The sequence below is a fragment of the Phoca vitulina genome, unplaced genomic scaffold (assembly GCF_004348235.1).
Source record: "Phoca vitulina isolate PV1807 unplaced genomic scaffold, GSC_HSeal_1.0 scaffold29, whole genome shotgun sequence".
Lineage (NCBI taxonomy): Eukaryota > Metazoa > Chordata > Mammalia > Carnivora > Phocidae > Phoca > Phoca vitulina.
In genome coordinates, this window is record NW_022589732.1 from 12815369 (window position 1) to 12842084 (window position 26716).

The 26716-nt window shown below is 57.2% G+C and overlaps 2 protein-coding genes across 2 annotated transcripts in view; both read right to left on the reverse strand.

Moving 5' to 3' along the window:
- Positions 1-258: 258 nt before the first annotated feature.
- Positions 259-24791, reverse strand: SPOCK2 (SPARC (osteonectin), cwcv and kazal like domains proteoglycan 2). The gene is made up of 11 exons (XM_032424009.1): positions 24339-24791; positions 11048-11056; positions 10676-10721; positions 10299-10413; positions 8902-9016; positions 6909-7023; positions 6402-6521; positions 5727-5945; positions 4084-4146; positions 2517-2654; positions 259-2364 (listed from the first exon to the last, which is right to left on the reverse strand). Exons 1-11 carry the CDS (start codon positions 24525-24527, stop codon positions 2219-2221), a joined length of 1275 nt encoding a protein of 424 aa, XP_032279900.1. The 5' UTR covers positions 24528-24791; the 3' UTR covers positions 259-2218.
- Positions 24749-26716, reverse strand: part of ASCC1 (activating signal cointegrator 1 complex subunit 1) — a 116049-nt gene continuing 114081 nt past the window's right edge. Inside the window, exon 11 of the mRNA XM_032424013.1 lies at positions 24749-24834. The gene's annotated coding sequence lies outside the window, so the exon portion shown is untranslated. The remainder of the gene's footprint in view (positions 24835-26716) is intronic.

The following is a 26716-nucleotide window of genomic DNA, read 5'->3' on the forward strand; positions in this document are numbered from 1 at the left end:
GGAGGGCAACAGTGAGAGAGGGGTGCCCCTTCCTCTCTGCCCCCTCCCCACCCCGGAATGCCCCAGCATCCTCAACAGCCGCTCCCAGTGACAGTTCCAGAAGCCTCAGCTGGGGCAGAGGGAAGAGACAGACAGACTCCAATCCTAGCGAGAGCGGGAAGCTTCAAGTAGCTCGGAGGGGCGGCTGCTCAGGGAGCAGAGGGCGGTTCCCTGAACTGAGCCGGGGCCAGAGGGAGGAGGTGGGAGGGCAGGGGGAGCCGTGGGGGGGGGGGGGGGGGCGGGACATGGGGGGTCTGGGACAGCGCGACACCCTACCCTGTGTCACACACACACACACACACACACACACTACCCTGTGCTGCGGGATGAGAAGCGGCTCATGGGGCTAGCTGCGGTTTCGCTGTTTTCCCCAGGACAGGACTGGGAAGATGCTGACTCCGGGGTGTGGTCAAAGGGGCAGACAGGGTGAGGTTCTTCCATAAGGCCCAACAGACTTAGCGGATGCTGCAGAAGCCAGGGAGGGACTGGCTGGAGCCCTGTCCAGGGAGCCTCGCCCCGGGGCCCCCACACAGCCACCCCTCCTCACACCCCAGGCCCCCGGGGGGTGGCCCCCAGGCTCTCACACACATTCACACACATACAGCCGCTCACACACACACACACACACACACACACACACACACTGCACTCACCACACACAGAAGGGCAGCAGAGGCCCAGGTCCAGGTTAGAAATTCTTCACCCAAAGTGTTAAGAAATTTGCTTCAATGGGGAGAATGGGACAGATTAGGAAAGAAAACAAAAAGAAACCCAAAACATGGGGCCCGGTCTCATCCATCCTGGCTCCCAGCTGGTAAGGAGATTTGGGGGAACAGGGAGGTGTGGCCCCAGTCCTGTCCCCTCTGACTTCACAACTCCTGAACACTTTGGAGCCTGGAGAAGCCCCTCCACTAGAGCAGCCTCAGGGGACCCTCCGAGGGGTCAGAGGGAAGGTCCTGGCGCTGGCAGGGGAGGGGGATGGAAATGGGCCTGGTGCCGCCCTCTGGAGGAGAGATGGAGAAAGGCCACGGGAGGTGGAGCTTTTCACTGCTTCTCCCTCTCCATGTCTCAGGGACAAGCTTCCCATTGGTCTGGATGGGAGAGGAGGTGGATGCACGCGCGCACACACACACACACACACACCCCTGGCTGAGACCCAGCCTCTTCACCTGCTGCCTCATCCTCAGGCTCCCAGGGAGGCCAGGGGAACAAGCGCAGTGCAGGAGCCCCACAAGGCCAGGCAGAACCCACCTGCATAACCACTGCCCACTGCCTCCAAGGGAACAGCCCAGACCAGGCCCCCACCTGAGGCCCAGAGGAAGGGGCCGGGCTGTTCAAGGGTCTGGCACTCAAGGGCTACCCAGCCTCCGCTCCTAAGAGCTACCGCCAGATCTGCATTCTTCTTCCTCCTCCCTCTGCTCCACCTCAGCAGCTTGGCGGCCAGGCCTTGCCCTCCCCCAGCCTCTAAGCTTCCGCCACCCTCGCTCCCACGGGCTTGGGTTAGGAGAGCAGAGTTTCTCTGGTGCTGGGGAGTCCAGCACACGGAAAGGGCTCACTGTAGTCGGTGTCCCAGCCATGTCACCAGAGGCTGGTGGGGGTGTCCCAGCCACACTGGCCCGGCTCCAGGAGGACCCCAGCCAGCAGGCAGCTCCCTGCCTTCCCTCCTCTCTGCAATGGGGACACCTAAAAAGGGGAGTGGGAGAGGGCAGGCAAGGGCAGTAGGAAGCAGGGCTGGAAGCAAGGAGAGCAATCAAGACAAGAAACCCCAGTCAGGGCAACCCAAGGGTGTCGGGACAGGCTTGGAGGGGGCTTGGGGACATGGCAGGGGGCATCTCATTTCTTCAGTTTTGACCTTGTGGTGGGTGTATGTGTGTGGGTGTGTGCACTTTAAAACCAACAATAAATGGAAAGCAAACAACAAGGAGGTCTTTGGAGCAGTGTGGACCAAGGACACATTTGTCAGCGCATGCCACACTCACACACATTCACACGTCCTGGCCACAGAGGCCACACACGTGCCATGCACACTCACACATCCAGTCCTCCCCGCTGGAGCCAGGGTCCTTCCCACTGTATTTTCCGGATCCATGCGTAAGCTGCCTGCTTCTGTCCAGGTCTCTGCTGGCCCGTCTCCCCCGGCCATCGGCACCCTGGCCTGCCACGGCTCCCCGAGGGCCATCTACCAGATGTAGCCTCCGTCGTCCGCCTCGCCCGCCTCGCCCTCCTCCTCCTCAGCCTCCTCGCCTGCTTCCTCTGTCTCCTTCTCCTCCTCATCCTCCCAGCCGACACCACTCCCAAAGTCCCCTGAGAAGCCCACGAGGTCGTCTGTGAGGGGAACAAGCCGAGGGGCAGGTTAGGGCCCCGCTGGCAGCCTCTCCGCCCTGCCAGCAGGGAGCACCCAGCCGGGCCCCCCACGAGCCCTCCCAGGGCAGGTCATGGGGCTGGGGGGGGCGCCCACGCTGCCGCCGGGCCCTTACCGCAGTCGGGGCTGCCGTGCGTGCGGGTGCCTGTCAGCTCCAGGCCCAGCTGGTCCACGCACCAGCAGTCACCCCTGCTCTGGTCACACTGCATCTTCCGGTAGTAGCCGTCCTCATCACAGCTCGGGATGAAGCTTCCTGAATGTGACAGGGACCAGCAGGGTCAAAGCAGGCGCCTTGGGGCGTGAGCTCTTTGGAGAGGTGGCCCTGGAGCCTGGGGCACGAGCAAGGGTCCAGACCCCACCAGAGCGCAGCCAGCCCAGGTACCAGCTGCCCGACAAGCCCAGATGTCCAGGGCTGGACGCGAGCATCTCTTCTGGCTCGACCGACTGGAGCCGGGAAAAGCTTCCCCCCGATGTCACAGTGCTCAACGCCCTCGCTCCTGCAGCTGATCCTGTGGCCGGGCTGTCGGCTGTCAGCAATGCCCGGGCTTCTCCTCTCAGCCTCAGGGCCCACCCGCTCTCCCTCAGGCCCTGGAACTGCGGCCCCTCTGCCCACCTGACAGACTTCTGAGAGCAGACAGAGACTCTGCCCCTGCGGGGAGGCGGGTGAGACACACATCGAAATGACAGTTCCAGGCACTACAGGACGGGCACCCTGAGGCCCAGTGAGCACGCTCAGGGAACACAGACCCGAGAGGACTGCTTCCAGGAGGGAAGACCGTGGCTTCCGGGCGGAAGGAGCACTAACACCCATCCCCGAAGGCCACCGGGCTCTCGGTCCACAAGGCTCTGTGGGGTGGTTCCAGCATTGGGTCCCATGTGCGCTGATCGTGTGGGCCCAGTTCGATACCAAGCTGCTCTCAAGTCACCACAAGGCCCCATGGGATCTGCCTTGTGGCCCTCTGTCCCCTCAGCCACCATGATCCAGCCATGTGGGCCCTTCCTTTCTGTTTCCCAAGAACCTCGAGCTTTCTCCTGCCCGTGGTGGTCTCCTTCTCATCTCTCAAGTCTTCCTTTGAACACCAGGTCCCCCAGAGGCCTTCGCACACGCGCAGGCTAACTTCTACCCACGGTGTTCTCCCTCGGCACGACACGTACACGAGCCACCGTGGGTGGTTCTGTCTTTCTGGTGTGTCAACCTCTGTGTTGTGTTTTCCCAAGTAGCCTGTGTGCTTTCTGAGACCAGGGACCAAGTCTGTCTCGCCCATCAGTTCCGACCTGGGCCGGGTCTACGGTTCCCTCTGGGGCTGACGTTCGAGTATTTGCTGCACACATGAACATCTGCTACAGAGGGGACTCACCTGAGTTTTGCACATACATCCCTACCGAAGTGAATTGAATGGAGGGTTCTAGGAACCTTCTGTTATCCCATCCTCCAGACCCAGAATGGATGGACACAAAATGAGTGCTTAAAATGCACTTATTAAGGGGCTGCTTGGGAGATCCTGTCCCACCATGAGGATAAGAACGGGAGGGGAGTTCCCTTTCCTGTCTTCCTAGGCCACAGCCTCCTCTGGGTTCAGCATCTTCCATAATGCCCAGGGACTGGAGTCTCCAGGCCTCAGGGGGACCCTGGGGCATCCCTCCCCTGCCTCCTCCAAGCCCAGCCCAGCGAGCCCCCTCACCTGGCTTCTTCTTGGAAGCCTCCTGGATCTGGATGCGCTCCAGCTCCACCAGGCAGGGAGGCTCTGTGGGGAGAGAAGCAGTCTCTGATGGGGGCCATCCCATAGTGCTGGTTGGACTCACAGAGCGGCCCCCAAGGCTTGGAAGCCCAGGCAGGAGGCTCTGCAAGATGAAAATACCCGGACTTTGATTTGGGGAAGCCCCACAGTGGTAATGGGATGCACAGATCCCTCCAAGTTCCCAAAAATTGACACAGGGGCTCTGCAAGATTAAAAAAAAAAAAAAGCTCCAACTGAGGGAGGCCTTTCCATGGCTGTGGCATGGGCTGAGGTGCCCCGAGAAGCCCAGGGCTCCCTGAGATGTTGGGAATTCATGGGATGAGGACACAGGATCCAGAAGAGGAGGTGGAGTGCACAGATTCCCCAGGGGAGAGACCCAAGGGGAAACATAAGACCAGAGGGAAGGATAGACAGAAGCTCAAAAAGAGGGGCTGCTGGGTGGCTCAGTCAGTTAAACATCCAAATCTTGGTCTCAGCTCAGGTCTTGACCTCAGGGTCATGAGTTCAAGCCCCGTGTTGAGCTCCATGCTGGGCATGGAGCCTACTTAAAAAAAAGAAAAAAAAAGAAGCAGCCGCCCAGATGTAATTGCAGCCAAATCTAACTAACCTGTCACCGTGACAAGTCCCTAGCCCTTCCCAGCGAGAGGCCAGGCTGACGGTAAAATGAGATCAGTCCCCAGCCTCCTGCCCAAGTTGGCTGCTGTACAGAATGGACAGAATGAGCTCCAAAGACCTGGAAGGTGAAAGTGCCAGAAGGCGGGGCAGGCGGGGTCCCTAAAAGTGACCGAGACACCCCGGCAGATGGATTTGTGGTTGACATGGTGCTCTGTACCCAGATTTTCTCCGTTCACCCTCACAACAGTCTCCCACACAGGTGGTATCTCCCAAATGGGATGAAGAAACCGAACTTGGAAAGATTCAGTGCCTTGCCCCACGTCCCAAACCAGCCTCTGGTGGAGCCCTTGAGGAAGGCCGGGCCTCAGGCCGCGGAGGCTGTACTGCTTCCAGCCCACGACCGCGGCAGGAACCAGGCAGGACACCCGAGGCGGAGCACCAGGGCCTCCCCTACCTCCAGGCCGGCTGGCCCGCTGACCCCTGGGAACCTCAGTTTCCCCACTGACGATGGTTGCCGCCTGGCCTGGATGGTCTCCAAGCACATGCCCAGCTCTGGTTCAGGATATAGAAAGCTAGCAAATGATGTCCTATCTCTAAGGCTGAGGATCACAGATTTGGGGTAAATAATGTGAGATGTGCCCAGAAGTGGAATCATTGAGAAGCCAATAGGCTTCAGCTGTAGGACCCAGCAGCCCTCTCCAAGGCCTCAAAGGGCCCTAGAAATTTCACATTTATAGTTTTAACTTTCCCAACGTGCATATGCTTCAGGACCCACAAAATCTGGATCACCAAGGAGCTTGCCAAGGAATGGAGTTAAAGTGCTGGTTTTCCTAGGCTCCAACAGATGAGGCACTGGAGAGGGCAGGGAGCAGGTGAGCTGGGGGGGGGGGGGGGGAACGGGGGGGGGGGGCCAGCGAGGGGCAGGTGGTCTGTGGTGAGGGGCAGGGGGGCCAGCCAGGGGCCACACTCACTCTCCCTCCAGAAGCAGAAGCACCACTCAGCGGTGGAGACACGGCCGTCCTTGTAGGTGTCGCAGGAATTGAAGAAGGGGCGGATGCAGACCTCATACTTGTCCAGGTTGATGGCGGCCAGCTCGGTCTGGTCCAGGAAGAGGTCAGCACTGGTGTCCAGCTTGGAGAACATCCAGCCAATGGAGTCCTTGCAGCTGGCTCCCAGGCTCTTGTCCAGCCCTGGGGAGAAGGCCAGGTTCAGGCACACTCAAGGTAAACCACTCCATCCATCTGTCCACCCATCCCTCCACCTCTCCATCTGTTCAGGGTCAGGGTCAGGGCAGCTCAGAATGTAACTCAAGAATAGCCGAAGGTCGGACCCTCTGCCTCTACACAGGACTGCACCTAAGCCATTCAAAACCCTGTTTGGAAAGCCCTTCAGGGAAGATAAGTTCTTGCCTTCTCTTGGCTACCCATTTCAGGGTTTAAGCTCCTTCCACCCACTTGTAGAAGTTCTTCCAATAGCTAACCCAAACCCCTCCTGTCTAGCTGAAGTCTCCTTCTCCTTGTTCCAGGGTTTAGGCCCTTTTCGAGGCTCAGGGCCTGGCAGGAGGGAACACAAGGCAGGCTGGCTCAGGGCACACCTGTCGCCCCATTGCCCTCCCTCCACCCAGGCAGAGCAAGCAGCTTCTGTACCACTGGCCAGGTTGGCCCCACTACCAGCCGAGCCATTTTGCTTGGCGTTCTCATGAAGGAGCTGGAACCAGTCCCGCAGCCGGTCCCCCAGGTCAGCCAGGTCTTGACCTGTGCAGGTCTCTACAGTCGGCAGAATGGGGAGAAAGGGGCGTGGGTGAAGGTGGGGTGAAGCACAGCATGGTCTCAGCTTGGGATGCTGCCCTACAGGCCAGACCCTGGGCAGTGGTCAGGAGGGAAGGGGAGTGAGAAATCAAAGGCCCCCTCCCACCCTCTCCCATCTTCCTCCCCCCGTAGTCCCTAGCACTAAACCATACAGCGCATGCTCCCTATACCTGAGACCCAAGCCCTCCAGCCCCACGGGTCCTCAGGCCTGTCCTTGTTTTTGCCACTTCTCCCTTCCTGCTCTGTGAACCTCTCTTAGCATCCCAGAGCCCTGAAGGAGGCACCCCAGGAGATGTTGGCAGGGAGGGCTCCCCCAGCCTGGCTGGGGCCCAGCACCAGCATTACCTGGCTTGCCGTCGGTGGCGGAGGGGGAGGCCTGCTCTGTGGGGCAGGGGCAGGGGCCCTCACATCTCACGGTCAGCTGCTTGCTGCTCAGGCAGGCCTGCTGCTCCAGCTTGCACTGCATGAGAAGAAAGGTCGGGTTGTGTGACTGGGGGGGGCTCACCCATGGCTACTTGTAGGGGGGGTACTTCGAGCCTACCAGGCAGCCACATCTGACAGGAGGGACAGCAGGTTCCTCTGGGGGGCCAAAGGTACATAGTGTTGGGGGGACAGCAGGCCTGGAAAGGGGTTCCCAGGGATTCAGGGGCTCCCATGAACCCTGGTCTGCACCAGCTTAACGTCTCTGCACATTTATCTTTCCCAGGACACCAGTCTCCCCCACGCCCTTACCCCCACCCACCCACCTCCCCTATTTAGCTGCCTCCTGGCCCTCTGGCCTATCTTCCTTCTTACCACAGTCCCCCGGTCCCCGGGCAACTGGCTGCTGGCCCCTCCCTCAGTGGTCTTTCCACGTTACCTCCAATGGGCTTCGCCCGGCTCTCTGGACAACAGACGCCGGCTCTCTGCTCACAGCTGCTAACTCCCTGCCTTTACTAAAAACCCTCTGCCACAGCTGTTTGCAGAAGCCGGCCTTGGAGAGGGTCTCATCCACTCCTTGCCCTTAAAGTGTTTTCCCTGGTCCTGTCTGGTTCATCCCCGTGGGATGACAGCTAATGAGAAGGGGTCGTAGTGTTTAATAGCATCTCCCTTGGTCCCTGGCTGCTCAGCAAAGAACACGGAAGCTCAGAGAGGCCCAGTGACTTGCCCAAGGCCAAGGGGCTGGGATGGAAGCCAGACCTCCGGATGACCTATACCTCCCCGAAGGACAGCTCTGTGACCCTCAGAACACAGCTTCCCACCCAAATCTCGCTCTGCCCTGGGGCTGTGTGACAGCACTCTTCTCCTCCTCCCTCTCCCTCCCGCCTCCCCAGTGCAGCTTCTTTTTTTTTTTTTTTTTAAAGATTTTATTTATTTATTTGACAGACAGAGACACAGCAAGAGAGGGAACACAAGCAGGGGGAGTGGGAGAGGGAGAAGCAGGCTTCCCGCCGAGCAGGGAGCCCGACGCGGGGCTCGATCCCAGGACCCTGGGATCATGACCTGAGCCCAAGGCAGATGCCTAAGGACTGAGCCACCCAGGCGCCCCTCCCAGTGCACCTTCTGCCCTCAGCCTCTGGCGCAGTCTCTCTCCCCTCCCGGTGAACTTCCCCGTTTCCCACAGCCTGTGACACTGTGACTCATAAATCTGCATGTCACCCCGAAAGGGTTCCTAAGCCCTAGAACCCAACCCTAGCTGACAGTGCCCTCCAAAAACCAAGCAACTCTCAACCCCTGCTGGCTAGCAGAAGCATTCACAATTAGCACCTGCATTTCTACGGTCCTTTAGAATTTATAAAATGCTTTCACGAATGTCTCACTTAACCTTCATAACACTCCTATAAGGTAGGGATTCACTCCCCCCCAACCACCATTCCCTCCCACATGGTTGTCTCATGGAGAATTATTTTCTCCTGCCCCAGAATGCCTGGTGCTTGCTGGTGAACACCATCCCCTCTGGGTGGAAATCTGCCTGTGGAAAGCTCCATCCGTCAACCCCCAACCCCGACAACTGGATGACATGGCTCTTTCCATCCAGAGCCCTGGGTACTTTCTTGACTTACCTCACTTGCTCTGACTCGCAGTTACCTGCCCACCTGCATCTTTCAAGCCCCACTGCCCACCTGCACCTGCGTCAGGCCAGGGGTGGGGTCTGGCTCCGACTCTCAGCCCCAGCCCAGGGCTCGGGTGTCCCTTCTACGGTCAGCCACATCGCATGCACTGACCGAGGACATCCGGCCTGTGTCAGCCCTGGGAGCCCCGCCGGAGGCCCTGGTTCGTTGTCCTCTCTGCTCCCCGTGGCTTCGGGTGTCAACCCAGCCCCCCATCCCGCCCCCCACCTGGGGCCAGAGCTCCTCACCACCGAGCTGTAAGTGTGGCCATCCGAGCCACAGACTGAGGCGAGCGGGGCCACGTGACAGGGCTTGCAGATGGTCTCTTTGTTTCCAGGGAGCTTCGGGGCAGGCTGCTTGATCCTACAGGAGGACAGGAATGGGGAGGGCACGGGGGGTGGAGGCAAAAATGAGAGAGAGAAACACAAAGGGAAGGTTCAAGAGACTGGCTCCAACAGGAAGCTGGCCCTGGTGATCTATAGCACCTGCAGCCTCCTCCCTGCCCCTGCCCACCCTCCCCATCAGCCCCAGCCAGACCCTCCTCCGGCTCCTAAGGGTGGATGGAGCCGACTGGGCAGGGTGCAGACCCCCAGCTACCCCTCTCCTGTGGTTACCGAGTCCAGCAGGGCCTTCAGGCAGCAACTCCAGGTCTGACTGCAATACTTAAAAAGGAGTCGCACCTTGCATAAGGGGTCACACCAAATCAGAGGTTGCAAATTGATGGCCCGTGGGCCGTATCTGGCCCAGAGACTCATTCTGTTTGGCGCCCAAAGGTGCTTGGCTTTGAGTTATTCACCAACATTTACAAAATGGAAGAGTTCACATAGAAACCTGGATTCCTGGAGAGAGGGGAGGGAAATGAGACCTTTTCCAGGGGTCTTGGATCCTGGCAGGTCTTGTCCTTGGGCTGGAGCTAACACCTTTCCCTCCTCTGCAAGCCTCAGGAGCTACAACCTTAAATATTTCATTAAGTCGTTGCATGTCAGAGCTGGAAAGAATCTCAAACTATCTGGGCCAACCTATTTGTTTTACGGACATGGACACCGAGTCCCAGAGAGGGGAGATGCCTTTCCCTGAGTCCCACACTGCTTGGTGATGGATCTCACATAGTGTGGTGGTCTTAGAATATGTCTACAGATTCTTTGACACTCCTCCCTTCAAAAGATGGAGTGTAATTCCCTTCCCCTGGAGACTCGCTCCTAACAAAGAGAAGTGGCAGAAGTAACAACGTATGATTTCCGAGACTAGATCATAAGTGACATTGTGGCTTCCTCCTTGTTCTCTCTCTCCTTTGGATGCCTCGCTGAGGGGAGGCCAGCTACCATGTTGTGAGGACACTCAAGCATCCCTATGGAGAGAAGTCTATGACTAGAACCAACAGCAATCCAGCCTTCAAATGATGCAGCCCCGGCCAGCACCTTGACTGTAACCTCATGGCAGACCCTGAGCCAGAACCATCCAAGAGAACCACTTCTAGATTCCTGACCCTCAGAAACTGAGTGAGATAATACATTTGTTGCCTAAAGCACAAAGTTTCGGGGTAGGTCATTTTGCAGCAACAGGTAACTGCCACATAGGAGATGATCAGGCAAGCCCTTGCTATTTAAGCAACGCCCCCAGAACCCCCACTCCCCAAGCCCCTCACCTGTGCTCCAGCTTCTTGCGGCTGATGCACATGGCCCGCTGGTAGCCCTGGGCGATGCACACCTTGTGACGGCTGCACTTCACCTTCTGGCAGGGGTCCTTGGTGGTGTCCAGGGCTGCCGGGACACAGGGCCAGGACACAGGTCACCCGGAAATCAGTGCCAGAGAGCCCAGGAAGCCCCCAGCCCCACTTCTGAGCCGAGAAGCTCCTCTCTGCAGTAGCCCTGAGAACCAAAGCTCCTCGGCTCCAGAAGCCCCACTCCCATCAGGGCCCGGCTCCCACAGAGCCCCCAAGGCCATGGTTGGCACGTGCCCTTGGCGGGTCTCAAGTGTTCACGGGTGTCAGTCATAGTCCCTCACCTAGGAGGGGCACGTTACCTTCATCTCCTTGCTGATTGTCCTCCCAGCTCTTGATGTAGTCATCCTAAGGAAGGACAGGGCGGCAAGGAAGAAGGGAAGGGCTGAGAGTTAGATCCTGGAGCCAAGGCTCAACTCCAGGGCCAGGAGGGAGGAGGGCTGGACCTGCTCCCGCATGCTAACTGCCATCACCCCAGTGGCTACCCAGATGACCCCTGGCCCCCCAAGCTCTGCCAGCAGCTCCCCCAGAACTCTATCCCCCTAAATCCTTATTCCAGCCTCGCCCATATATTCCTTACCCCTCCATCCCATACTGGGTGCTGCAGGGAAGGAGAAGTCAGGGAGAGGGAAAAGAGAGGAGGGTGGGGTGTGGGGCCCCCCGGCAGTACTCACCTCCACCTCCTGGGGATCAGGAAGCAGCAGCAGGCCACGGGAAATGGAGCAGGAGGAGAGAAGGAGATGGGGATTTTAGTGTGATGCCCACCCTCAGCCCGTGTGGTCCCAGAGCTCTGCAGGCCTCGTCATGTGACCACAGGCACTGGGCAATGCTCTCTGATTGCTACGGTCCTCTAAGCTCTATGGCCTCCCACTGGACGACAGTATTCCTGTGTCTTCACTACAGGGAGCTTAAGGCCTGGCGCCACTCAGGGCTGGCTCTAGGAGCACGGGAGGTGAGGCGCATGACTTTGAGAGGGCGAGGTCCCATCTCTCCATTGCCCTGGCCCGACCATTAGGACAGATGTCTAAGGGACTCATACTGCCCGGGAACAGTGGTTCTCACGCCTGTGCCCTAAGTGTCCCAGAAATGCCCCTCTCTCCCTCTGCCAGGGTCCCTCCCTTGGCAGTCCCCTCCCCCACCACCGGCCACCCTGTGAGTGCGGCGAGGGTGGGGGGCTCTCTTCCACTGCACGGGGACTGTTGTTCACTCAAGGTCTGACTTTGCTGTAGGGGCCAGATGGTGCACTGAGAGAAAGGGGGGCCGCGGTTCCTCCCAATGTCACTGGTTTCCCCGGTTCCCATGGCCCAGCTGCAAATCTTCAGATTCAGAAGATCCTGAGAAAGCCCTCGGAGATCATCTGGCCCAGCCCTCTGTGTGTGCGGGAGAGGCCAAACAGCCCAGAGACAGGAGGTGACCCACCCCAGATCCCAGTGTCTCAGAACCCCGGTCTCCCGACGCCCAGCACAGACCTCCCTTTTGGCCACAACACATAGTCTCCGAGACCTAAGGCACCCGGAGACAGCTGCTCGCCCTGCTCCAGCCACAGGGGCCTCCCCAGGGCCCACGAACCCGCTGTGGCCAGAGGCAGAGCAGCTCACACCCAGCCTAGCTCCCTGGCACCAAATCCCCAGCCCCCTCTGGTTTCCCCACTAGCCCTCACGGGGCAGAGGCGGCTGCTGACAACCAGCATACAGCTCCCAGGGCGCTCCGGGTGGAAGCTCCACCAGGCAGGCTGGGGGACGGCCTCTCGGGACTGCAATCTGGCTGTGCCAAGGAGCCAGCTGCCGGCCTCCTCTGCATGGGGCTCCGGGAGCCGGGGGGTCAAGGCCATGAGGAGCCACGTGCAGCTGCGCCCTTCATCCTGAGTCCCAGCCACCCAAGGATCAGAGCTGTGCAGCGATGGGAGGCAGAGGCCACACTGTGGGGTGGGGGTGGGAGGGGGCCAGACACCTGTCCGGCCCAGAGAAGAGGACCTGGGGCTGCCGCACCAGAGGGCTCCCGCATGGGGGCAGCAACAAGCACACAGGAGGGCATCCACAAGTGCTTTGAAAGCCCAAGGGCTCCGGGGCCACTGCCATCTCCCCTGGAAGTTGACAAGCACCAGAGGAACAGGCAGGGACAAGGGCCTTTATCAACACGGCCTCCTGGGCAAAGGCCAGGAAGGGGCCAGGAACAAGCAGGCAGTGGGCATCACACCCAGGCAGAGCACACCATGGCCACGTGTGTACCCTTGCGTGTGCATTCGTGAGGGCCCCAGGTGCACACATGCACACCCGTGAGCACATGTCCTAGAGCACGTAGATGTGCAGGTGTGCAAGTCCCATCTGTGAGCACGTGTCCATATGCACGCACGTGTGAGGAACAGCGCACACTGGGTGTGCGTAGGAAACAAGGACACTTCGAGGCAGCTCACCCAATGCCAGATGGTTTTTATCCAGAAATGAGGTTAACAAAGCCCACTTCTGTGAGCAGCCCCCAGTTTTCACACTGGGGGCCAAGGCCCTCCCTCAGGCTTGGCCTTCTTGTCTCTTCCACAGAGAGAGACAGGGCGAGGCAGGGCTGGGGAGGAAGAGGAGGGCAGACAGAGCAGCAGACCTCTCCCCACAAGGGGCTCGCTGCACCAGTTCTGCCCTCCCTGTCTTGCTTTCGTGTGTGTTTCTGTGCATCTCTTCGTCCATCTCCTCTTTCTCTCTCTCCTAACCTTTCACTCTGCCCAGGCCTTCCACCCCCCCACCCCGGCCCCTGACATGTCCGAGAAGCCCTCGCTCCCAGGAGAGTGGGAACAGCCAGCCAGAGAGGGCGATGAGGAAAAGAGAGGGCCCGGGGTCACATAGTGCCCACACTCCCCTTCCCAGCACACCTTAGGCAAGCACCTTGACCTTTAGGAACTCAGCACCCATCTCCTGAAACTCCTCAGAGATTAAAGGTGGCGTCTCAGGGGTACCTGGTGTCCAGAAAGCCCTCACCTAATAAAAGCTGTTATAGCAGAAGAGACCAAGGACTCTTGGTGGGGGAGCAGGAAATGGGCAGGGAGAGGCCTCATGCAAAGCCCCTGCATGTGGAAAAGGCAGAGCTCCCCGCTCCCCACCCCAGGGACAGCAGAGACCAGTGCGGTGTGAGGAGAACCGCCCTTGAGGCATCCCTCGGAGAAGGGTGATGAGGTCCTGTGGGCAGCATGGGGGCAGAGCCCAGGGACACATTTAGGGGCCCCTGAGGTCGGGTGTGGGCAGGCACCATCTATAAGCTGAAAATGAGGTATTAGTTGGCAAGTGTGAATAATGCCTTTCAATGCAATGGTGTCTATTTATGGCACCCGAGTGGGCTTATTAGCAGTTGTGACAAATGGTCCCATAAAGGCACTAGGATCTTCTCAGGAAACAGGGGGCCTGGTTCTGTCCGTGCTCTGCTGCCCATCGATCATGTCCTCCCCTGAGAAACAAGGATTCGGAAGAGCCCATGTCCAGTGCTCTGGAGCGAGGGCCAGGCCAGAGGGAAGGTGGGTCCTGGGCCGAGATCTGCATTTCTGGGCAAAGAAAGAGCACATCTATTTTACCTGGTTGGTTTCAGCCGCCGTGACCACCCCCTGTGCCCAGCGGTGCTCCGCACAGTGGTCCTGCGGTGAAGCAGGCAGGACCAGTAGGATCAACCCCATAGAAGAGGAGGAAACTGAGGCCCAGAGAGGCAGAGCACCTGGCCAAGGGTCAGAAGACAGAAGAAGAGCCGAGCCAGGATTCCTTGGCTGACCTGGCCTGCATAGCGGAGGCCTCTCTCACTCAGAGAGGAACAGTCTTGCACTGAGAAGGGGGTGCAGAAGGGGTGGGGAGCAATCTGCACGCAGAGACCGCTCTCAGCCTGGCTCACTCTGCAGCCTCGGGCTGGAGAGCCCTCCTCTGTGCCATGTGGATCTCAGTAATGGCTGCACAGTAGAATCACCTGCGGAGCGTTTCAACTGCCTGTTGCCCAGAGCCACCTGAGCCCAGTGGCACCTTCCAGGCGATAGAGCTGCCAGAGCTCCCACGGGTCCCGGGGCTGCTCTGAGGGGTGGGGTCCTGCCGGCTCTGCATCTTAGGTCTCAAATGCTCTCCTCATCTCCTCTGGCATCGTCACCTCCACCATGGGGCCTCGGGGAGGAAAAAGAGCAGCTACTCCCTCCCTCTCACACAAAGCAGATGCTCAGTGCGCGAGGCACAGGCTGACTCACTGGAACCGGGGCTCCCGGCCTTCTCCCCTGGAGTGCTCATCACAGCACCCTCTCCAAGCTGACAAGAGTGAGGCCAAGGCTGCCCTTATCATCCCCACATCCTGTCCACCCCACCTGGCTCTACCCAACCAGCCCTCCCCGCATTGGGTCCCTTCCCCCTCCCGCCTTGCCAGTGAGGGCCTCAAGTCTGTGGTGTCCCCGGGGGTCTCCCTGTCTTTTGCCCTCCACATCCCTGCAGCTGCAGGGATCCTTCCAGACACAATCCCGACCTTAAAACCCTTCACTGAATATACTTCACTCTCATTTTTGAAAAAAATCTTAAAGGTTAGTAGGTACAAAGGATTCATACCAAAAAAATTAATGGTGATTTCCTCCGGGGGATAGAAATAGAGAATTTTGACATCTTTCTGCCTTTTTCCAATTCTCCAAATTTTCTAAAATGTGAACATGTTTTACTTTCTATTTTTTTTAATTTTTATATATTTTTTTTTAAATTTTAAGTTAGCTCTAGGCCCAACGCGGGGCTTGAACTCACAACTCCAAGATCAAGAGTAACATGCTCTACCAACCAAGCCAGCCAGGTGCCCCAGTGAACATGTTTTACTTTCTAATGAAGGGGGAAAAACTACAATAAATATTATATTTAAAAACCCTCACTGGGGCGCCTGGGTGGCTCAATCGGTTAAGCGTCTGCCTTCAGCTCAGGTCATGATCCCAGCATCCTGGGAGGGAGTCCTGCATCTGGCTCCCCGCTCAGCGGGGAGCCTGCTTCTTCCTCTGTCTGCTGCTCCCCCTGCTTGTGCTCTCTCTCTCTTTCTCTCTCTCTGTCAAATAAATAAATAAAATCTTAAAAAAAAAAAAAAAACCCTCACTGGTTCCCTGTCACCTACAGAAGAAAGTCCATCTTCTCCCGATCTGTTCCTGGCTATGCCAGCCCCATGTCTTTCCAGCAGCGGCTTCAGCATGGCCAGACCTCGGCACAGCCTTCTTCCTCATGCGGGATGTGTATCTGCATCCAGCTCCAGGACTTCTATTCATCTTTCAAAACCCAGCTCGGGCATCATCTTCCCTAATGCAGCCCCAAGCCCAGCTTTCCTTCAGGCCGATTGTCCCACTTACATCACACAATGCTGTTGCTTCGCCCGATTGAGATGGCCAGTTCCTGGAGGGCAGACACCCTATAAAATTCATCCGTCTATGCCCAGCACCTAGCCCATAGTAAAAATACTGCTGATAACAGCTAACATCTTTTCAGCAATTACCACGTGGCAGACATTGTGCTGAGCACTTTATTTTTTTAAAGATTTTACTTATTTATTTGAGAGAGAGAGCATGAGAGGGGGGAGGGTCAGAGGGAGAAGCAGACTCACTGCTGAGCAGGGAGCCCGACGCGGTACTCGATCCTGGGACTGCAGGATCATGACCTGAGCCGAAGGCAGTCGCTTAACCAACTGAACCACCCAGGCGCCCGTGCTGAGCACTTTATATTCATTCGCTCTGGTACTCTTTACAACAACCCCAAGAGAAAATTACTATTGTTATCCCCACTTCTCAGATGATAACACCGAGGCTTGGAGACGTGAAGTCACTTATGCAGGATCACATGTCAATTGCACAGCAGAAGAGTACTAGCACCCCCAGAACTGTGATTCCAGAATCTGTGTCCCTAACCAGGCCTCCGGGCTGCTCCATAAACCCATAAACTTTAGCGGATGAGGAAAGTCCCAGGCCAGGGGCTGGACCCAGAGGTCCGATCCCAGCTTGGTGGTGGTTCCGCCCACCGCACCAGCTCTGCTCCAAGCCCTCAGCAGGGCGTCCTGGAGCCAGAGGAGGGGCTGGCTATGGTGGGGAAAGACACCTGGACACCGCCTTCCCCAGGCGCTTCCCAGAAACCCCTTCCTAAGCCCCTGGTTTGGCTGGTTTGGAGCTCACCCATCTCCTGCTTTGATCTCTGCGGCTCAGCACGGTTGCCATGGAGACGGGGCCCACTGTGCCAAGCTGGGGGAGAGATGGTGGCAAGTGCGCAGGCCTAGCCGGGCTTAGGGGGCACATGCTGGGTGTTTCCAAGCGCTGTTTACTTCCTGTCATTTTAATTAGCACCCAAATCACCCGCTCACTTCACAGCTTGAATTAACCCAATCTCTCCCAGCCTCTCCATCTGCTGAGGAGGACGGGACCCTGCAGTGATTGTAGCCAAAGAAGAGCAGCCCCTCAAGGCCCTGATTGATTGGACTAAGAGCACCTGGGCAAACCTCCGCTGCCTCTTTGCATCACAGTGTGATGGGGAGACTAACTGTCCGGAATCAGGGCACGGGGTCCCCGTTTGGCCTTGCCTCTGCCAGCAAGTCTGCAGGCTCCAGTACTGCCCTGACCGGACCCCCGGGCCCCACTTCCTCATCTATGAAACGGGCTGACTCCCTTGCCTTCCTCCCTGAGCTGTGGAGGGACCCAGGGCAATGTCTCAGAGGACTGGATGAACTATGAAGCTCTAGACTTCAAAAGCCACAAAACTGGACCACCGAAGCCTGGGTTCTTCGGCACGCACGGTGGGAGCCTCGGGGAGGGATGGGCCAGAGGCACTTTGGGGTCTCACGGTCATCAGGGCCCTCCAGTATAGACTTCTGACATTGTCACCAAATGAGACAGAGGCACACCAACAGGACGAGATGTTCATCATGAGACTTTCAATAAAGCACAACTTTTGCAATCTTGCTATGGCATTTCTTCATTTTTTACTAGATTAAGAACCTCTAACAATGGAAGTGGGCCAGGCCTCTCTCAACCTCTGAAAGGCCCTGTGCCTGGCATTATTTTTGCCTCATTCCTCAGGCGAGGGAGCCTCCGATGGAGCCCAGGCCCCTGGAGAAGGCCCAGGAGTGGGGGCACTTGTGGCTGGGGCCTCTCTCGTCCCTCCCTGCAAACAGCCAGAGGAGTACGGAGTGAGGAGCCCAGAAAGGAATGGGGAGGGGCCAAAGGGGGGCCATCTAGGCTCCTTCTCAGCTGAGGACAGACACCTCCGTCACATGCCCAGGCAGAAGGCACCTTGAGGAGGCTGTGGCCGCCGTGTGGAGGACGTGAAAACAGGGGCAGTTGTTAAATATTTGTCCCCTCTGGGAGGGGGTGGCAGACGCTCTGGGTTAGGCCTGCACAAACAGAAGGAGACAGGCATCTGGGAGACTCTCCGTCTCCCCCCCACCCCACCCCTTGGAGGAATTTCCTTGGAGGGCAAAAATGTGCTTATCTCTCCCAGCATGCCAGGGGCTCCCCCTGGCCTCAGGTATGCAAGCAGCAATGCCCCCACTCCATGGGCTCGACCTCTCCACTACTCGGGGCATCTCAGCCATCCTCCTCCCCACCCTCCTTGGGTTTCTGGTTCTAAGCAGCAGCCTCAGGGGGCCATAAAGGGCAGAGAACAGGGAGATGGGGCCTGAAATTCTATTCTGAGTTGCCTTGAGACCTTGTTTTCCCTTCTGGAACATGAGTGGGGAGGCAGGATTTAAAGCCCAGATTAAGGATTTAAACCTCTGCGGAAACACAGGCATGGTGCGGGGAAAGAATCCTGGGCTGAGAAGAGAGAAGGGTTCTCGGGTGCCTGCACTTCTCTGGGTCTGCGTCTCCATCTGGAAAAGGCAGGGGCTTAGTGCCGCTGACGCTGCACAGTTCTACTCTCCCAGCTCTTGCAAACCGAGAACTCTGAGGATAGGGGGGAAAGAACCTGAGTAAGTTCAGACTCTTCTATGTGCTCCAGCCTGTGCAAGGGAACATGAGCCAGAGGGTTGCATTCAGGCAGGGGTAAGGCACTGGCCAGGCCTGGCTTGTCCTTCCAGCTGAGTGAAGCCTTGACCTCTTTTCTGATGAAGGGAGCTGGAGGGGCAGGATGCCCTGCCTTGGGGAATCCGTTCTCCACCTGCGGGAGTCCTGTGCTTACCTATTCCCAGGCCTGATAGGTGGATGGATTGCTCCGTAGGCATATTGAGGATGAGTGGGAGGCAGAAAGGGGGAAGCTGGCTGCAGCCAGGCCCAGGCCCACAGACACAGGGGCGGAAGAACAGCGAGGGGACAACCTTCCTTCAAGATGTCATTCACTCCCTTATCCTACAAATGAATCACTGGAGAGTCAGGGTGCCAGGGTTCTAGTTTGACTGTCTCCACATTTCAGGGTCCAGAAAGAGCAAGAGATCTCCCCAGATCACAGGACGAGTTAGTTGAGATCCTTTCTGGCACATTCCATAATACGTGCATTTATCTTAGTGCCTACAGTGTGCACACACAGCCTGTGCAATGCTCCAAGGACAGGGAGGTAAGGTACACAAGTAGTCTAACCCCAGGTCCTGCCCTCAGGGGCTTAGTTAACTATGGGAGGAACGTGCTAAGCACACATTAAAATACCAGTCGGAGCACTCTCCAGATACAAGTGCAAGTGTAAGTGAGGCCACGAGGCAGCACTAAGGTGTGCCAAATGACTTTCTGACCAATAAATACCGCAGGAACCCGGGGGAGGGGCTTATACCTGAAAATGAACGCTGGTTGAGCCCTTAGGAGTTACGAGGCTGTCCCATTTCCAGAACCACATCGCCCTACCTCCCGCAGCTGGGCCTAGTGAGCTACAGTGGTGCATCCACGCCCAAAGAAGACCATGTTACACCTGCAGGGAAACCTATGTAGGGTAGGATGACGATCTCCTGGTGCTCGCCCCAAGATGCCTTTAGGCCCCATTCCTCAGCATTCCCTGTCTCTGGCTAATATACACCCTATCCTGATTTGGTGCTGCCCACTGCCCAGCTTGTGGAAGGGGTGGGGGGGGTATGTCTGCAGGTGAAGAGGCTGTGGACTGGCTCTAGTACCATCTTCCTGCAGTCATAGAACGCTAAGGGCTCTGTAGAGGCTTCTGTTCAGCCAGCCGATTAAGCTCCTGGGAAAATCAAGGGCCAGAAACATGAAGTGGCTCTCACAAGGTCACACAGCTAGTTCTGTCCTCTCATGAGGAAGACAAGCTGAGTGTTCTCCCAGGGCCCTTGGGGCATGGGGTAGGATAGAGCTCTTCCAGTCTTCCAGACAGCCTCTGACCTTCTGGAGAATGGGAGGGGGTGGTGTTGATCTTCCACCCTCTTTAGCCTGCCTGGAAGGTGAGAGGACCACACAACAGCCTCTCCAGGTAAAGAGTGCTCTTCCCTCCCTCTCTCCCCAAGGCTGGAGCCCTGCTGGGTGTTCAAGAGTCCCTCACCATGCTGACACAGCTCTGGGAGATGCCAGACCTTCCCGCTGGGAGAGGATTCAAAATCAGAATGGAGGAGGATGCCAGGGAAGGACTCACCTTCCCATCCCCAAGCCCCAGAATGGAATCCATTCTGACCCAGTTTGGGGTTCTTCTCACGCACCCACACTTACAAACATCTGTGCTGCTCATTCCCACACTTGCATTGGTTTGGGTGTGTGGTATGGGGACAGGGGAGGAGCGGGGAGAAGGGAGCCCCTTTGTGGCTAAACCTTGTTACTGGCTTACTTGGTGATCATAAAAATCTGAGAGTCATGAGTAGCCAGCAAGCACTACTCTCCCGGGCCAGGCCCCAGGATCAAGGTGAAGCCCCTCCTGCAGGGGAGGTGCTCAGATCTGCAGGGAATGAGGGAACACACATCAGTGTCTTTCTCACGGAGACTGAGGCGTGGTGGGGGCCAGCCCCAGAGATGATGGTCCATCGGGTAGCTTTCTGTGGGGGCTTGGGGCTGGGGAGTCCTGCCTGAAATGGATGCCCTCCAGCCCTGTGACGAAAGGCCTCCATGCTGACGCATCGGTTTTGGTCTCCTTGCCCGCCGGAGAGGGAAGGCAACGTCCCTGGCATCATGTGGCCAGCCAGGGGCAGAGCCTGAACCCGCACCCAGGCCTTCCAGCTCCCAGGCCACGGCTCTCCCAGCACACCGCACTCCTGCCTCTCCTGGGTAGAGAGCTGCCTTTGGGGTGTCGCTAGGGTAAGGGGTGGGGAGCAGGCTGGTGGTGGGCTGCTGAAGACACTGAGGGCTTTGGCCCACCTTCCTAAGAGGTGCTGCTCCAGCCCAGGGCAACCTCGAGGCTCCAAGGGCACAAGCTGGGGTAGACTTTGTTCTTCAGGGTAGACTCTTCCTTCCCATTTGTCCCTAAGGGTTAGGCCTCGAGTGCCCTGAAAAGCAGAGTTGAACCAGATGACCTGGATTCAAATCCCAGTTCGGCCACCTTCTAGCTATTCGGCCCTGCGGTATGTTACTTAACTTCTTTGCGCCTTCGTTTCTTCAACCGCGGAATGCATGGATCATGACGAATGATAAATAGGGTGGTTGAGGGGCACGAGAGACGATGCATGTCACGTGTTTACTGCAGGGACCCCAGCTGTAAGCCAGCGCTCACTGCAATCAGTGATTCAACGTACGTTAACTGCGTGCCTCCTGGGGGCCAGGCACCGTGCGAGACGCCCGTCAATCTCATGAAATTTTAATGGAAGTGGAGTACAAAGTAGGGAAGAAGAGCCAAGAAGAAAAAGAACATTCAGTGCTGCCTCGACCGGCTCTTGGAGCCTGCCCGGAAGAATGCTGTGTAATGGGCCTGGCTCCTCTCACGTGTCTGTCTCTATCTACGAGGCCCTGGATGCTCTGTTCTGAAGACCAGCAGTCAAGTCCCACCCGGTTCTGCAGGGAGTGAAGCCGGAGATAATAGCGCCAGGGAGCAGGCCTCTGAAAGGCCCAGGCCTGCCCAGGGGAGGGCACAGCTAGATCACAACCTCCCCCTCTCCTCTGGCATGAAATTCTCTCCTCCTTGGCACGAGGCACTGGGCATTAGAGGAAATCTACCCCAGCACAGGATACGCAACCCTGCACCCACTGGAGGGGAGGATTACTCTGCTGGTAAATCCTGCCTCCCTATAATCCTAGCGCTCGGAGAAAGAATGCTAAACTCAACTCCCCCCTAACCAGCTCCGACCAATTCCAGGTTGGAGCACCTGCCTACGCTTTCTTCTTCTTCTTTGTCCTCCTGACCTCTTCCACATGATGCCCTCAATCTTCCCCCCTCAATTCAGTCTGCACCATTTAATGAGACATGCCCCTAACCTACAGTACTGACTCCTCCATCCTATGCCCAAGAACATTCCACTCCTCTTGCCTCCCTTCTACTCAGGCAAACTGGGGGCCTGCGCCATTTTGTGGTTATGAACAAGGTTCTGGTACAACCTGGCAACACCTTACAGGTTCAAAAGAACGTCCATCTCCCCTTTGACGATCCAAGGAACATATTTTCAAGAAAGCTAGCCTGATGAAATGTATATAAAGCCCTATGCTAGTGTGCCCAACTAGAGGGCCTTCGGGCTTTAGAGTAGAAAGTGGGGTGTCTACTAACAGAGGAGGGATGAGAAGTGTCTGTAGTATTGGCAGAGTCCCTGTAGACAGTGTGAGCACCGCACAACTCCAGGGGGCACCATCACACTGTGGCACCTCTAGAGTTGTGCAATGCAGTGGCTCTGAGCTAGCAGCCTCCTGCCCTTCTGCAGAAGCTGCCAATGGATCCCCAGAGCCAGACCCTCCTGCCCAGCCTTCCCTGGCCTCCTCTCTCCCTGATCCTGTCTTCCCGCAGCCAAGGCTACCTTAAATGGGGTTTTAGAGGACATCTGCCCTATAAAAACCTGAGGCCACCCAAATTAATACATACCCTAAAGCTTTCCATGAATCCTATGGGGTCAGACCCTGCAGAATTTATAATCCGGTGCCTTTCTTCTGATGAGCATGGGAGGAAGGAGGAAATGACTGGCACCAATACAGGGAGACAGGTGGGCAGCCTTGTGCCAGGGGGTCAAGCAGTCAGTTATTTATCCTCACCTACAGAGTTGGCTATTGCAAGCAGGTGGAGAAAGGGAGATGGGGAGGCATCTTTATTTTTAAACCTTTACTGTTCTGATAAGCATTTCTTTTCCCTCTGACCTTCACCAGTCTCACTTTGGAAGATCAAACAGCCGGCTAGTCAGAGGGAGGCCTGGACCGGTGACACATGGATTTGGGATGGACCAGCCTGCTGCCGCCCCCTCGCTGCTGTGGTGGGGCTGCTTCCCAGGCAGCGGCAGGAGACTGCAGCTAATCTGTGCTGGGCCTGCTGGGGCCTCGGAAAAGGCCTTGCAGGGACTCCTGCCTCCCTTGCAGGGACCAGCCGTGGGTGGGGCAAACTGCCTACACTGGGGCCCAGGTCCCTCTGCCCCAGATGACCTGGCTGCATGCGATCCTTTCTGATGAATTACAACCTACCGGTTAGACTTTGAAGAGAAACTGTCACTTGTCTCACAATAACAAAAAGATCCATATCTCTGCCTTTTCCCATCATTTGGCTGGAGAGCATATGAAGTATGTGTGTTTTAAACACATTTCTAAGGAACTTCTGCATGCACACAATTTAAGAGAAGATGAGAAAGGTCACGGTGTGGCCAATGTTGTACCAGGTGGGCCTGATGAGGGAACTTGGCAAATGAAAAACGAGAACTGGGGTCGTATTAGAGGCTTTCTGGGAACTGGCAGGCATCTGAGAGCACTAGGTGGCCAGGACCAGCATTCTTCTCCTGCGGTGCATCCACATCCGGGCCCATCCTCCACCTCACACCCGGCCCCCTTCTCTGGGTTCCAGCCACGCCCTCTGCTACCCGCCCCCCCCCCACCCCCACCCCAGCTCCTACTTCCCCCTTCTGGGAACGCAGCCTCCGGTTTCCCCTCTGATCTACAGGTGCTCGTAAACAAAGTGCTGCAGCAAGCCCGGCTAGTCCGCAGCCGCCTCCCCAACCCCCACCAGGCTAGGTTCGGCCCAAGGTTAAGCCAGGGTTCGGGCAGGCGTCCCCGTCCCCAAAGGGGCCCCAGACCCAGCTCCTGGGCTTTCCCTTCTGCTTTTCAAGCCCACCGGGCTGCGGAGTCTTTCCTCCGGATCGGAGCTTCTGCCTTCTCTAGGCCCGGCTCCCCCCCACCCGGCTCCTGGAAAACCAACCTCCATGATCTCGCGCCACTCTGCATGGGGACCCCAGACCTGGCTCTAGTGGCCACCCGGAGGTGGCCTCGGCTATTTTCACTGCCGTCGCCTGCCCCCCAATCATGGACACGCCTTTCACCATGTCGCCTAATGAGGACTGCTAGGACACCTCCCCCCATCCCCAACTCAAAGCCCCAGCCAAGGGCTCTGTCCCCTTCTGTCCTCCCTCCCCCAAAGCCCAAGGTGGGAATAGAGGGCACTCGCGCAAGACGATGCTACCTACCGGCCGGCCGCACCCAGACCTGCCCCTACTGCAGTGCCCCGTATGTGGAGCCTGCAGCATCCACCCGGCTGGGGGCAGGCCTGGGGGCCTCTTTTTTTTCCACCAAAAAAGGAGGGGAGCCGGTCGGGGGTTCAGCCGCAGCCAGGGCCCCCACCCCTCCCGCCCTGCACCCCCACTTGCATCCCGCGCCCCTCTCGGCGCCCCCACCTGCAGTGGAGACCGCGTCTGGAGCGCGCGCCCCCGGAGCAACTCCTTGCCCGGGACTCGCCCGGGGCGGCTCTAGGGCTTGGGGTCCCGGGCCTGGGGGGGCGGTTTCGAGGAGGGGGCGCCGAGCTGGGCCGGCGACGGCTGGCGGGAGCGGGTGGGTGCGCGTTGTTTACTCTCGGTGCGGTCAGCCGGCTGGGCTGCGGGGCGGGTGGCTGCGACGTGCCGCCACCGCTCCCGGCGCCCGGGGCTCCGCTCCGAGCCTTCCTCCCCAAACCCGCGCCCCTGGCCCTCGCGGCCCTGCGGACTCACGTCTCGAAAGCGGTTCCAGTGCTTGATCTTGCCGCTGTACTGCGAGATGGACGACAGCCATTGCTCGTCCTCCATGAAATTGCCGGGGGTCTCGCCCTCCTTGACCCCTTTGGCGTCGCCTTCGGCCAAGGCGGCCGCGGCGAGGAGCAGGAGGGGCAGCACCAGCCGCCCGCAGCCCGGGGCGCGCATCGTGGTCAGGGTCCGACCGGGAGCTGGGTGGGGGGTGGTCTTGACTTCCGCAGGATTTTAATGTCCTTCTTCCCACCCCGCGGTTGGCGAAGCAAACGCCGTCGTCTTCCTCCGCCCTCCTCCTGCGGTCTGACTCCGGTGACAGACGGACAGTGGGTCGCGGCTGAAATGTGACCTGGTTAGGAGATGCACTTGTCTGAAAAAGCCCAGCGCTGGACGCGGAGAGGGAGAGAGAATCAGAGAGGCTGCGCCAGCAGGGGCCGTGTCTGTAACTGTAGCATCAGCATCACGTTTGACATCATCATACCTGGTTTAAAAAAAAAAAAAGGAAAAGGAAAAGGAAAAAAAGAAAACGGAAAAAAAAAGGAGGGGGTAGATTTCAAAGGGAAGCGCTAGATGAGAGCGCCAAACGCCAGCCAACCGCAGCAGAACCCAGCCCAGCCTCGCACTTAGGGAGTTGCAAACCAAGGAATCCAAATCCTGAGATGTCCCTGCTGTCTCTGCCAGGGTGGAGGGCCAGAGAAAGGGCCGGGGGTGTCTCCCCAGGGAAGATGGGAGTGGGGAGGACACAAATCTCTCCAGTTACAAAGCCAGTAGGCTCAGGTGTCTGAAAGGGAATTTGGCCACAGACACTCTTTCTGTCTCCCCTTGCTGGCCACCCGGAGGGGCCTGTCCCACAGCCCTGACAGCTGGCTTGCTGCGGGTTATGGCTCGGACAGTCATGGGCAGCTTCGTTAAGACAAAAGCCACAGAACAACTGGCTGCCTCCGAGAACTATTGCTTCCCAGCCCCACATGCTTTTTTCCAGGCAAGGCCGCAGCACTGAATGGTGGGTAAGAGAGGCAGATGTCCTCCTCCCCAAGCAGCTGTTTCAGGGCTTCACCCCTTTTGTTAGCCCTTTCTAGGGCAACCCTAAAAGGTAAACGTCTGACCATTTCATCTGCCTTGAGGCTGCACATTTGAAAAAGGCGCGTTTGTTCGTGCTTTTGACTTCAACTCGTTTCTAATAAGCCACTGGGGAAGGGGGTTGGAGGGGAGGCTGGTTTTGTCTGAGGTGTTTAGGTTTTTGTTAAAACTGTGACCCGTATCGTTGCCTGTAAAAATGTGTTGCCATCCCAGCTGGGAAGGCTGGAGGCTGGGCAGTCCCAGGATCAGAGCAGAAATGGGGTGAGGTTTACATTACTAATAAATGGAAGAGGAAACATGGAGAATCTGACAGGACAAACATAATGAACTTTTGGGACCCAAGCCTTAGATTGTGTTTTCATAAAAAGACTTGGCTGCTGTGGTCTTAAAAAAAAAAAAAATCAAATCAAAGGCAATGAAAAACATGATCTTAATCGGTAGGAAATAACACAGGTTAGAAGGTTCATAGTCACCCTGAATCTGGCCTGCCTGAGAATTCTGACTGCATCAATGGCTTGGGCTGGGGTCCCCTTGGGAAAACAGAAAACAATAGCTCCTTTTCCGTGTTTTCTTTTTCCTTTGCGGTTGGATTTAGAGGTGGTGCTGCAGGGCGGCTCTGGCCGTTCATGTCTCCCAGTAAATACAGCAGCCTTGCTGGGCTGTATAACAAGACTGTATAGTGGGAGAACGGTTTCTTGTCAGACTGGGGGTGGAAACCTTACTAGCTGTGTTAGTGGGCAGGTTCCCTAATCTATTTTCTATCTGTAATGATAATACCATCTATCTCAGAAGAATTCTGGGAAACTCGTGCAAAACTACATACTAAGTAGGACAGTGGACGTTTAAAAAATGTTAGTTCTTTTCTCAGGTGGAGAAGAGAAGGCTCTGAGGCCCCATAGTTCTGAAGACGTACTAAAATTTGCCATCTTTTACCACCATCTCAATCCTAGTCTTAGCAAAGCTCATTGTGGTAAGATTTCATTTATTGACAGAGACAGACACAGCGAGAGAGGGAACACAAGCAGGGGGAGTGGGAGAGGGAGAAGCAGGCTTCCCCGCAGAGCAGGGAGCCCGATGTGGGTCCTTATCTCCAAGGCATTGAGGAAGATTCTAGACATAGCCCTCCGGTTCCAGTCCTATCTTATGAAGTCCCTGATCCTCTAAAATTACCGAAGTTGCCCAATATGCCCAATAGTTTGGACAGGCACTGACAAGATGCCCATCAATAAGACAATAGATGTTTCTAGAATTTTGAAGGTCAAAATGTTTCCCACACTCCTGGA

Bases quoted from the DNA above. Each gene is read 5' to 3' on its own strand.
- SPOCK2 (XM_032424009.1), bottom strand. From the start codon at position 24,527: ATGCGCGCCCCGGGCTGCGGGCGGCTGGTGCTGCCCCTCCTGCTCCTC. The intron at 7,024-8,901 runs GTGAGGAGCTCT...CTTCTCATGCAG, and splicing joins GCCACACTTACAGCTCGGTG to TGCAAGCTGGAGCAGCAGGC. The intron at 4,147-5,726 runs GTGAGTGTGGCC...CTCTCCCCACAG, and splicing joins CTTCTGCTTCTGGAGGGAGA to AGCCTCCCTGCCTGGTGGAG.